The sequence below is a fragment of the Lepidochelys kempii genome, chromosome 10, assembly GCF_965140265.1.
Source record: "Lepidochelys kempii isolate rLepKem1 chromosome 10, rLepKem1.hap2, whole genome shotgun sequence".
NCBI classification, from domain to species: Eukaryota; Metazoa; Chordata; order Testudines; family Cheloniidae; genus Lepidochelys; species Lepidochelys kempii.
In genome coordinates, this window is record NC_133265.1 from 78,132,658 (window position 1) to 78,145,236 (window position 12,579).

The following is a 12,579-nucleotide window of genomic DNA, read 5'->3' on the forward strand; positions in this document are numbered from 1 at the left end:
CAGCCAAATTCACGCTTTGCTGAGCCAGTCCCCCGTAGCTCCCCAGGAGTTCCCATGCCCAGTTTGTTCTCCTAGGCTACTTGGGTCCTTGTCTGCAAGCACATTTTGTCTGGGCCTGTTTCTCTCTCCGTAAGCCTCTGCTCTCCAGAGAGATACCTTTGGAATAGCTTCCTAACCAGCTTCCCTGAGGAGGCTCTGCTCAGGAGCGTCCTCTGTTTGGTGGCTTTCTAACTGAGTCCTAAGGAGTCAGCCCCTGAAATTTTGTCTCAATAGTGTCTGTTAAGGCTTTGTTCCCATTTAGTGGAATGGACTGAATAATTGTAAGCTGGCCTGTCTCCCCCAGCCCAGGAAGGACTAGTGCCCGGACCAAACTCTGTTCAGGTCATTCCTTCAAGACACAGTTTTATTTTTCATATATAGGATTCACAAATACAGCTGTGCGAGCTGGCAACACTGTGAAACCGGGGTAAATAGTGAGGTGCAAAATTTGCAGATGATACAAAACTACTCAAGATAGTTAAGTCCAAAGCAGACTGCGAATAGTTACAAAGGGATCTCACAAAACTGGGTGACTGGGCAACAAAATGACAGATGAAATTCAGTGTTGATCAGTGTGAAGTAATGCACATTGGAAAACATAATCCCAACTATATATATATAATGATGGGGTCTAAATCAGTTGTTACCACTCAAGAAAGAGATCCTGGGGTCATTGTGGATAGTTCTCTGAAAACATCCACTCACCTTGCAGCGATGTCAAAAAAGCTAACAGAAATGTTGGGAATCATTAAGAAAGAAATAGATAATAAAACAGAAAATATCATATTGTCTCTATTTAAATCCATGGTACGCCAATATTTGAATAATGCATAAAGATGTGGTCGCCCAATCTCAAAAAATATATATTGGAATTGGAAAAGGTACAGAAAAAGGCAACAAAAATGATTCGGGATACAGAACAGCTTCCATATGAGGAGAGATTAATAAAACTGGAACTTTTCAGCTTGGAAAAGAGACGATTATGGGGGGGATATGATAGAGGTCTATAAAATCATGCCTGGTGTGGAGAAAGTAAATAAGGAAGTGTTATTTGCTCCTTCTCATAAAACAAGAACTAGGGGTCACCAAATGAAATGAATAGGCAGCAGGTTTAAAACAAACACAAGGAAATATTTCTTCACACAATGCACAACCTGTGGAACTCTTTGCCAGAGGATGTTGTGAAGGCCAAGACAGGGTTCAAAAGAAAACTAGATAAGTTCATGGAGGATAGGTCCATCAATGGGCAGGGATGCAAAACCATGCTCTGAAGTGTCCCTAACCTCTGTTTGCCAGAAGCTGGGAAGGGGTGACTGGGGATGGATCACTTGATGATGACCTGATCTGTTCATTCCCTCTGAAGCACCTGGTATTGGCCACTGTCGGAAGACAGTATACTGGGCTAGTTGGACCTTTGGTCTGACCCAGTATGGCCATTCTTATGTTTTGTTATTTAGCTTATTGAAAAACTTGAAATGATTGGGTCCTTTGGCTGTTTTTTGATGGCATGATGTGGCCAACATCTTTCTTATTTCTAATTATGTTGTATTCACACATTTGTACCTGAATATGGCTTGATTTCTGTTTGTAAACTGACATAGCTATTTCTTGTATCAATTTCCCACCACCTTCCCAGTTCACTCCCCTTTCCTACATTCCCCTTAGTTTAAATCCAAAAATAAAATACCAACATAACATATAAATCAGTCCCCAAAGACCATGCTTTGCTGAACCCTGAACTCCTGTACTCTCTCCATGAACATTTGAGAGGTACAGTCCAGAGGAGATACATTCTCCACTTATGGGACTTCAACCCTCACCCTTGGGGGTAGATTACCATCTGATTGTTTAAGTTACACAAGGGAGATTTACAGAGCCCATAAGGGCCCCTCCCCTCTCTATTTTCTCCAATCTCTGTCACCTGTGGATCACCCCCTCCCTCAACCCATTGCCCACCTATTGTCTCTACTTTTTAAAATATTGGACATAGCTATCCGTTATAATTGTAAGCAGAGTCAGGATGAGCTCCACCCTGACACCTTGTGGTGAGGTGTGGCAAGTTGTGGAAAAGAACTTTAGGGGCCTATCTCATTTGCATAGGCACACCCACCCCACCTAGAATGAGGCTATAGCTGCCCAAATGGTCACTTTGCCTGCTGTGGGATCCCCAGTGTCTCTGTTATTGGGACAGGAAGAATAAATTGTTATTACCCTGATTATGGGAACTGTGCTTGGAACTGTACTTGGCCTTTTGTTATGATGGAGGGACTCGCCATCAACTAAGTAGCACTCGCTAGGCAAGGGCCATGGGTTCCAAAATGCTGTCAATGGAGAAAGGTTGGGAAGAGGTATTAATACTTGGTGGTATGGGCTCCCTGGTGAGGGCCTTACATGTTAATTGTACTTCTTCCTCTCTTCACTATGGACTATTAGAGCTAATTTTGATTCCGTTAGGAGTCTAGTTACAGGCTGCTGAGCTCATTTTGGGCTAATGGTGTACCAGCACTGAGGCGCCCCTACTACAAGCTGAATTCACAAAAGAGCTGAACTGACTAAGAGCTGAAATCACTGAGTGTTGTGTTAAGTAGTGGGGGAGCCTGAAGATCTATTGTGGAGCAGTTTGTGGGATGGCTGGAGCGTCTTGTGGACTGGCTGGTAGACCAGTTCATGGGATGGCGGGAGGGAGCTGCTTGTGGGACGCGGAGCGGAGCAGTTTGTGGACTGGCTGGTAGAGCAGTTCATGGGACGGCGGGAGCTGCTTGTGGGCTGCGGAGCTGAGCCAAGCAGTTCGTGGGGCGGCTGGTGGAGCGGAGCGGAGCAAAGCCCTATGGAGCTGCGGGGCAGTCAGCTTCAGATTATGTAAAGTGCCCCTTACCTCTCTGTTCCCCCCCGCCCCCATCTCCACCCAGGTTGGGAGGTAAAGCTCTGCAGATAAACTTTCGAACTCTGGGGCTGCCCTGACCAGGGACAGAGACTTTTGGGTCATTGGACTTTGGGTGATTTGGGGTTGCTGGACTCAAGAACCAAAGGGAAAGGACATGCCCCAATTTGCTTGGGGTGGATTTTTGCTCATGGGTTGTGTTATGAATCCTGTTGGTGGTGTTTCCCCAACATAATGCCACATTGTTTCTCTCTGTTATTAAAAGGCTTTTTGCTACACTCAGACTCTGTGCTTGCGAGAGGGGAAGTATTGCCTCTTGGAGGCGCCCAGCGGGGGTGGTATATATTTGTCCCAGGTCACTGGGTGGGGGCTCGAGCCGGTTTTGCATTGTGTTATTGGAATGGATCCCCTAGATACTGAACCCGGTGTTGCTGCCAACTCTGACGGGCAGAAGGGTTACATAATCATCCCAATTAAAGCAAACGTCATACTGTTTTCTTTATAACATGAACACAGTTATTGTTCAACTGTTCATTCCTAATGACTCCCCAAATGTCTCTTCTGGTTACTCTTTGGGTACCTAAGTCCTTCTGTTCAGCTTCACTTCTGCCATTGCCAGTACATTCTCTAGACCCTTTTGTCTTTTCTTTTCTTATCTTCCTTTTCTTGGGTTTTGATTCTTGCGTGTGTGCGCATTCTGTCTGCCTGGGGGTTAGTTGTTTGGGGAGGAAGAAGGTTGGGAGTGGGGGGGATGGAACAGGGATCCGCGCATTTCTAGACAACTCCAGCGACAGCTAGCCTAGTAGCAAAAACATCCAGAGGAGTGAAATGCAAAGGGATCTTCTGCATGAGATTCAATCAGAGGGAAACCAGAGAAAGGGAATAAACCCTTGACAGAAAGGAGAGGGGGAATGAAGAAAGTTAAGAATATGGGGGAGAAAGAAAAGGAAAGACAATAAATGGGGAAAAAAAGGAGAGGAAGCAAACGAAAGGCTAGGCAATTGGTGCCGTGGAAATGGTGACCCTGCAAAGCAGTGTTCGATTCCTTGCACCAGTTCCCCCGGCCATCTTTTATCTTGAGCCGACAGGTTAGTGAAAGGGAGAGCCCAGAGCCAGCGGAAAGACTAAACCCAGGCAGACAAAATGCATGCACAGGCAGATAGAGAGAATCAAAGTGATGTTTAGAGAATTCAGAACCAGCAATTGCAGCAAAGCCCCTCAGGCGTGGTTTGGGGGGGTTGCTGGCTGGGAGCTGAGCCCCAGGATGTAGAGAAGGGGTGACCCTCTGGTGCAGGGGTGGGCAAACTTTTTGGCCCGAGGGCCACATCTGGGTATAGAAATTGTATAATGGGCCATGAATGCTCACAAAATTGGGGTTGGGGTGAAGGAGGGGGTGAGGGCTCTGGCTGGGGGTGCGGGCTCTGGGGTGGGGCCAGAAATGAGGAGTTCAGGGTCTGGGAGTGGGCTCTTGGCTGGGGCAGGAGGGGTGGGCTGTGGGGGAAGTGAGGGCTCTGGCTGGGTGTACAGGCTCTGTGGTGGGGATGAGGGGTTTTGGGTGTAGAAGGGTACTCTGGGCTGGGACCAAGGGGTTCAGAGGGTGGGAGGGGGATCAGAGTTGGGGCAGGGGATTGGGGCATGGGGGGTGAGGGCTCCGGCTAGGGGTGCAGGCTCTGGGGTGGGGCTGAGGATGAGGGCCTTGTGGTTCAGGAGGGTGCACTGGGCTGGGACTGAGTGGTTTGGAGGGCGGGAGGGGGATCAGGGCTGGGGTGCAGCGGGGTGGCTCAGGTGGTGCAGGCTTCGGGCAGCGCTTACCTCAAGCAGCTCCTGGAAGCAGCAGCACATCCCCCCTCTGACTCCTACACGGAGGTGCAGCCAGGCGGTTCTGTGCGCTGCCCTGTCCACAGGCGCCGCCCCCGCAGCTCCCATTAGCCATGGTTCCCAGCCAATGGGAGCTGCGGGGGCGGAACTTGGGGTGGGGGCAGCGTGCAGAGCAGAGCCCCCTGGCTGCACTTATGCATAGGAGCCAGAGGGGGGGGACATGCTGCTGCTTCCAGGAGCCGCGTGGAACAGCCCCCGACCCTGCTCCTTGGCTGGAGCACCAGAGCGGGGCAAGCCCCAGATCCCACTCTCAAGTGGGAGCTTGAGGGGTGGTTTAAAATGGCTGGTGGACCAGATGCTGCCTGTGGGCCGTAGTTTGCCCTCCCCTGCTCTGATGGGATTTGATCAGCACAAAGAATAACCTTTTCTATGTCTGAAGAAACCAAACTGCCCCTTGTGGACAGCGCGGAACGGAGTTCCACAGGAGCCTTGTCTCAAGGTAATGTCTGCTCTGGGGGAGGCAGGTTTGCTTTGCTCAGGACAGCTCATCCCTGCAGGGGCTAATGGAATCTGGACCTTGTCCCCAGGGAGCAGAACCTCAAAGAGAGGGCTGGAGGGGCAGCCAAATGCCCAGGTTAAGAGGTAGGGGGGACCCCAGCCCTGCCCCATGTAATCAGGACAGCCAGAAACCTCTTGCCAGCCCCCTACCAGCTGAGAGACACAAATAGAGCCGTCAATGATAATAACTCAGCTGCCAAGACTATCCAGCTGGAGAGGGAGCACCCAGCATGGCTGCTGCTTTTTGTTCAGCAGCTGGGACTATTCTCTTGCCTGAGCAGGGTAAGCGTAGAAGTTAGTAATGGGGGGCAGGTTTAGTAGAGTCCCAAGGAATTGCCCAGCTAGACCAGTCAGCTTCCCATTCCTTGCACGGGGATTTTGATCAGTTAACATTTCAGTGGCCAAAGGCTCAAAGACCTGTTGACAAATGTTTTTTCCTGCATCGCCCTTGCCCAGGGAGTGGTGCCTGCCCTGCTCACTAACGGTTTTTAACTTTTTACTGAGCAGAAGATCATAACTTTCCCCCCAAGGGTGGTTGTGTACCCTCCCCTCTTCCAGCTTCCCTTCCCCCATTAGATCTGGCTTTTCACCCTGTGCCTGCCACCAAGGAATCAAACTGAGCCCCAGTTATGTGCTAAGCATTTATTCTGCCAGAAGGGGCTCTAGTCCAGTGACTACAGACTTTTCCAGACTACTGTACCCCTTCCAGGAGTCTGATTTGTCTTGCATATCCCAAGTTTCACCTCACTTAAAAACTACTTGCTTACAAAATCAGACATAAAAATACAAAAGTGTCACAGCTCACTATTACTGAAAAATTGCTGACGTTCTCATTTTTACCGTATAATTATAAAATAAATCAATTGGAATATAAATAGTGTACTTACATTTCAGTGTACCGTAGATAGAGCAGTACAAAATTTTAGCGTTGTACTGACTTTACTAGTGCTTTTTATGTAGCCTGTTGTAAAACTCGGCAAATATTTAGATGAGTTGATGTGCCCCTGGATGACCTCTGCGTGTCCTCAGGGGTACACATAACCCTAGCTGAGAACTACTGCTCTGCTCAAACCCTTGCTCTCATTCACAGCCTCTCTGGCAACCAAGACTCTGGAATGTGCTTTCTTCCGACTAGGACAGGGGTGGCCAACCTGGGGCTCCGGAGCCACAAGCGGCTCTTCAGAGGTTAATATGCGGCTCCTTGTACAGGCATCGATTCCGGGGCTGGAGCTACAGGCGCCAACTTTCCAATGTGCCGGGGTGGTGCTCTCTGCCTGGCTCTGCCGCAGGACCTGCCCCCACTCCACCCCTTCCCGCCCCCTCCCCTGAGCCTGCCGTGCCCTCGCTCCTCCCCCTCCCCAGCCTCCTGCATGCCACGAAACAGCTGATCGGGAGGTGCAGGGATGGATGGGGAGGCGCTGATCGATGGGGCTGCCCGTGGGCAGGAGGCGCCGGGAGCCGGGGGAGTGGGGGAGCTGATGGGGGGCTGCTGACGTATTACTGTGGCTCTTTGGCAATGGACATGGGTCAATTCTCGCTTCTTCTCAGGCCCAGGCTGGCGACCCCTGGACTAGGACATGGGACTAGGGCAACAGAACGTAGTGAGAAGAGCGTGGAATGGATTTTGTTCACACCAGAGCTGCTGCTTGTGAGTGATGCTGTCATGGGCAGTGAAAGTCGTGAGATTTGTCACCGACGCCGTGACACTTCCTTCCTCGCTAGGGAAACCAAAACGTCCCTAAATCTAGTGACACAGTCGCTACGCCGGCAACACCCGGGCACCATCCCTCTTCTCCCTACATCAGCAGGTTGACCCAAAGCATCACAAGGTGTCTGCCAACAGGCGGCGCCTCACCACCCCTGCCACTCTCCCACTGCCAGTTCCCCCACCTGCACTACAACTCCCGGCATGCAAAGTCCCCCTGAACTACAGCTCCCGGCATGCAACGCTCCAGCGAGGCAGTGGGTCGCCGCCGGCCGCCCATCTCGTCACTCCTAGCGCGCCGGCCTACGTGTCCCAAGATGCAGTGCGGGCCGGCACGGGCTGCTTCGCAGGGAGCCGGCGCTCGCTGGCCGTGACGACACACAAGCGCCGAGCGTGGTGACGGTAGTTGGGGGAAGGGAGGGGAAGGAAGGGGAGGGGGAGGGGCGGTGTTTACTCGGCAGCCGTGTGAGGGGGGGCGGCGCGGGAGGCTGCGGGCCGGAGGCCTAGTGAGCAGGTGCGGGGCGCTGAGGCCGAGCGGGACCATGGCCGCCTGTAACACCTGCGCTGCTGCCGCCGCGCGGCTGCTCGGCTCCTCACTGCCTTCCGCGCACAGAGGTAATGACCCCGCCCGCCTGCGAGCCCCCACTGCCCGGGGTCCTCTAGAGAGACGGGGCCGGGTACTCCCTCCCCGGAGACCGGCCCCCGGGGCGTACCCTGCTCCCCCGCTCCCCGGAGACCGAGCCCTGAATGCCAACTCCCGCCGAGCCCCCCTCTGCAAGGTCCGGGCCGAGAGCCCCCCCCCCCGCCCCGTGGGACTGAGTCCGCTGGGGGGGGGGCATCACCGTCGTCCGGACCGCGCCCCAGTGAGCGCCCCCCGCGCTGGGGCTCCCGCTCCTCCCCGAGCCCTGGCCTGGATCCTCCCGCGGAGACGGGGGCGAACACCCCCTCCCCGTGTCTCTGCGGGGTTGAGCCCCGGCCGCACCCCCCAGGTCCCCGCTGCCGGCGCTGCACCGCCCCCAGCACCCAGCCCCAGCCCTGCGCTCGGCGGGGGGCTGCTCTCACGCGTCTGCCCTGCCTGTGCCTCGCCCCGCTGCATCCTCTGTCACACCAAGGACTAAGCCGCTGTTCAGTATTTTCCAAACGACGGGGCGATCGCCCCCCAGATAAGGAGTGTCGGTGGAGGGAGGCCCAAAGGAAGCGGGGTGCCCTGCGTTAGCCACAGTGATCGCTCTCTAGCCTGGGCTTCGTGACTCTACATTCCCGGTGTCCATAATCTAGTTACGAACGGGAGGTATCGCAAGCTCAATGGTGGGGCTGGAGTCGGGTCTGAAATGAGGGATCTAACTTGGTTTTTGTTTCTTTGTATAGCTCCAGTCGATGGCTCTTGTAAAGAGGGTAGTTTGGAGAAAGGGGGTGGGGGGAGTAGGAAGCATACCTGTCATTGAACTATAGAGTACCAAACATGCTTATAGCAAGAGTTCAAGCATTGAAACATGTTTGTAGGATAGCTCACTTGAAATGGATTTGTTGTAGAACCAATGTACAATTGGCAAGAGATATTAAATCTCCATCTAGCTGGCTTTGTTGTGGGTCAGTGCAGAAGCAGTGTTGGGGATACTCCTATTAATTCCTGTCTAGGCTTTACTGAAAGAAATCACCTCCCTCAAGTCACTATGTGCAATGTATTTCTGGTTCTTACAGCCAGTGGCATTCTAACCAGACTTCTGTGGTGTTCAACCTTTGTAGGGTCCTTAATCAAGCAATAGTTTACTCTTTCACTTCTTCTTTCTTTTTTTTTTTTAAGTCCAAAAGGCCACTTGGTTAGTTCAGGCCTAAATGTATATTGAGTGGCTAGAAGAAAGGTTTACAAAACTAGTATTAAGAGAAAATGCAAATGGGTTTTAGGATTTAAAATATTTAATTACTAATGAGAATGGAACATCATGTTGATGAATAAACTTGTGACTGACTGGCAAGTACCTTCAAGTTTATTTTCATAGTTTAAACTAGAAATGCAAGAATTAAGGAACATAAATGTTAATAGTGTAAGGTGGTGATAGTATCACAGGTAAGGATTTTTAAACCTGCCAGTGCCTGTTTAATGCATGTGTAGTGGGCACAGCGTTTTGTCAACCTCAGTAACAATAGCTTAATGTGGTAGTTCAACAAGGGCTAATCATTACATTGCGGTGAACCATTTAGCCGATTCCATATCTGCCAGTCCAGCATGACCTACACTGGGAGGTTCAAATCAATACTTTCAACTGTGAACTCTCTACCTTACACGAACCCTCTAAAAGCAAATAAAGTTTAAAAGGTAAAAAGTTCTTGTCAGTATCTGAATCAAGTATTTTCTATAAACAGCATATCCAGTGTTTTTCTTTATTCAAAATACATAATGTAAATTGAATCTATAAAGAGAAATGAAAAACTAGAAATTTCAGAGTAACAAAAAATGATTTTTGAGTCCAATTTCCTGTAATAGTTGTAGAGGAGACGATTCACATTTTGCCATATAATAATGCCTGCAACTCTTATCCAGTATCCTAGGTGCTTGTGGTTGGCACCTGTTGCCGTCACTGATGGATCTAACCCTGCAAATGGTAGAAAATTCAAGGATGGTCTGGTGGTTAGGGTGCTAGTTTGGGACTTGAGTTCAATCTCCTGCTCCATTTAGAGACTCCACGTGTGACTTTTGTGTCTGTGTTTCAGTTCCTCATCTTTAAAATGGGATAACATAATTTTCCTACATTACTAGGATACTGAGGATAAATACATTAAAAGATTGTGAGGCACTCGGATACCATGGAATAGTACGAAGAACTGAGATAGTGGTATTGCACATTATATAGCTGCTGTCAAACATAGCAATCGTTTGAGTAAAAGATTTTATTTTTCATGCAGTACACATAAGGATTTAGCAAAACATACTCTACTGTGTATCAACAAGCTTTTCAGTTTTGAATTGATTATTTTTAACTAATCACAAGTTTCTTCAAAATAAATTTTTGCTATAAAGGTGAAATAGAGGCGGGGGAAGGTTGAATTGTTCAGGTTTTGACTAAAATGTGGAGTGGAAATAAACCAGGTATTTGACTGGAATGTGGAATATTCTTGGAAAATTGCACTTTATGATTACTTACATTTTATGGAAATGGGTGCAGTAAATTTCTTCCTATTTTACTCTTTAGGTACATGTACAATAAACTTTCTCCAAAATAACCAATTTTGAAATTTGCGAGATGGTTCTGTATCATGAAAAGCCTTCTTCCTATCTAACCAACTCATACTGGTGATACCTAACTTTTCCTTCTGAACCTATTTACACCCTCCTAAACCCAGCCTGGGTAAAAAGATAATTCTTGCAGGGTGCCCTGAAATGCTCTGCCAACAACTTTCTCCCAACCTTTCCAGACTGCTGTACCCCTTTCTGTGTGTAGTATATAGAGCAGTATAAACGAGTCATTGTCTGTATGAAATTTTAGTTTGTTCTGACTTTGCTAGTGCTTTTTATGTAGCCTGTTGTAAAACTAGGCAAATATCTAGATGAGTTGCTGTACCCCATGGAAGACCTCTGCATCCCCCCGGGGTATGCATACCCCGGGTGAGAACCACTGAACTAGAATGTGTCGACTGCCATGGTATCATAGCTAATACCACACAGTAAATAGTATCACAACCCAGCAGAATCTTTTTAGATTGATTGTCATGGTATTTAAAGTAATGCTTGTCAAGGTTTGAATAGCAAAACATTTAACTGTTAGTGTTACCACTTAAACAGTGCTTTTCAACTTCAGAGTGTTGTAAAAATATTTTACTGAAAGGACACCAACTTCAAATTCTGTATCTACTGTTTTTTTCAAGTAATCTGTAACGCAGAGGTGGGCAAGCTACGGACTGCATCCGGCCCATGGGACCGTCCTGCCCAGCCCCTGAGCTTCTGGCCTAGGAAGCTGGCCCCCGGCCCCTCCCCCGCTGTCTCCCTCCCCCGCAGCTACGCCGCCGCGTGCTCATGCAGGGCAGTGTGGCAGTATGTCTGTCTCCAGCCGCAGGGGATCCCGGGGGGCAGTCAGGGAGCAGGGGGTGGTTGGATAGGGCAGAGGTTCTGAGAGGTGTCAGAGGATGGGGAACGGGGGGGGTTGGATAGGCATGGGAGTTCCAGCGGGCTGTTGGGGTGGGGGGTGTGGATGGGGTCGGGGGAATCAGGTGACAGGGAGCAGGGGGGGTTGGATGGGTCAGGGATTCTGAGGGGAGCAGTCAGGGGGCAGAAAGTGGGAGGGGGCGGATAGGGGGCGGGGGCCAGGCTGTTTGGGGAGGCACAGCCTTCCCTACCTGGCCCTCCATACGGTTTTGGAATCCAGTGTGGCCCTTGGGCCAAAAAGTTTGCCCATCCGTGCCCTAACATTACAGTAACTGAAAGAGAAATCTTTTTTTGTTTTCAGTTTACTTTGTGCATTTGACAGCAGTTTGTGTATAGTTAGTTTCATGATTTCCCTTAGCTTCACAAAAAGAAAAGGAACCCTTAGATTCAGTTTGCTCTCTTATTGCAGCAGGCAAGAGACATCTTCAATTGGTTGGGACTAAGGGTCAAGTACAAACACAGCTATTTTTTTAAATATATATTTTGAGTTGATAGTGTCCCTTTTAAACATATATCTTAATTACCTTAATTTATGGTAGTGTTTTGCTAGTAAACTGTTTTTTTAAAAAATCCGCAAATCTGATTTGATTCAATATCACTGGTTGTGACTTTGCAGTAGCAGATGTTGGCAGGGGCTTTTTCTTTGACCATATGTATGTCTGTGTGTAATACTCTTCCTTATTGTCGTCTGTCCTTGTATTAAAGTAATAAGGTGTCATTTTCAAAAACCCTCCTCTCTCTCAAAGGACACCAAGAATTTAAGCTGAAAGTCCTAAGAATGTTGTTTATTAAATCATTTAAAATATATTCTCATAATGAAATGTGTGCATTAAGGGAATAAAGTGTAATGTTGAGGGGAATTGATAGCCAGTGAAAAATTCTGAGGGTCAAATATTGGAACAAAATTACATGTCTGTCTTTGAACTTATTTTAACAAAATCCTGATAAATTAAAACGATAGACTTAGATTTATGATAAACTGTCTTAGAAATTACTGGAAATCATTTTCTGTTTCATTGCAAACCAACTCCACTCATCCTATCATCCATATTCTCTTCATTTGTGTGTCCCTGCTTGAGAAGGTTCTGCTGAGATGATAAACTTTCAGTGGATGAGATTTCTTCCCAGGGTTCAATCCTCCTCCACTTACCCCAGTCCAAAGTTAGCTGGAATAAAAAAATAGGAGCTGATGCTATACTGCTATATCATTATTGTTAAGTAGCATTTTCCTGTAGGTCGGCCCTTAGAATTCCCCTCACATTGTTTACTAGTTATGTGTAGTAGCTCCCTAACATGAAATCTAGATCTCAAATGTATCATTGCTACTTGAATTTTGTACCATTTCTTGTATTTTAATCTATGTAAAAGCTTCTAAAACTGTAGGAATAGTGTAGGTGGGCTCATAACCACCCACATGTGGAGTATTTCTCCCAGGCT

The 12,579-nt window shown here is 48.6% G+C and overlaps 1 protein-coding gene across 4 annotated transcripts in view; it reads left to right on the plus strand.

Moving 5' to 3' along the window:
• The first annotated feature begins 7,445 nt into the window (after positions 1-7,445).
• Positions 7,446-12,579, plus strand: part of CLPX (caseinolytic mitochondrial matrix peptidase chaperone subunit X) — a 33,986-nt gene continuing 28,852 nt past the window's right edge. For all 4 annotated transcript variants that reach the window (XR_012154097.1, XM_073304324.1, XM_073304326.1 and 1 more), the window contains exon 1: positions 7,446-7,616. Coding sequence is in view for 3 of the 4 variants with exons in the window: in XM_073304324.1 (XP_073160425.1) it covers positions 7,544-7,616 (73 nt within the window). In the remaining variant the exon portion in view is untranslated. The remainder of the gene's footprint in view (positions 7,617-12,579) is intronic.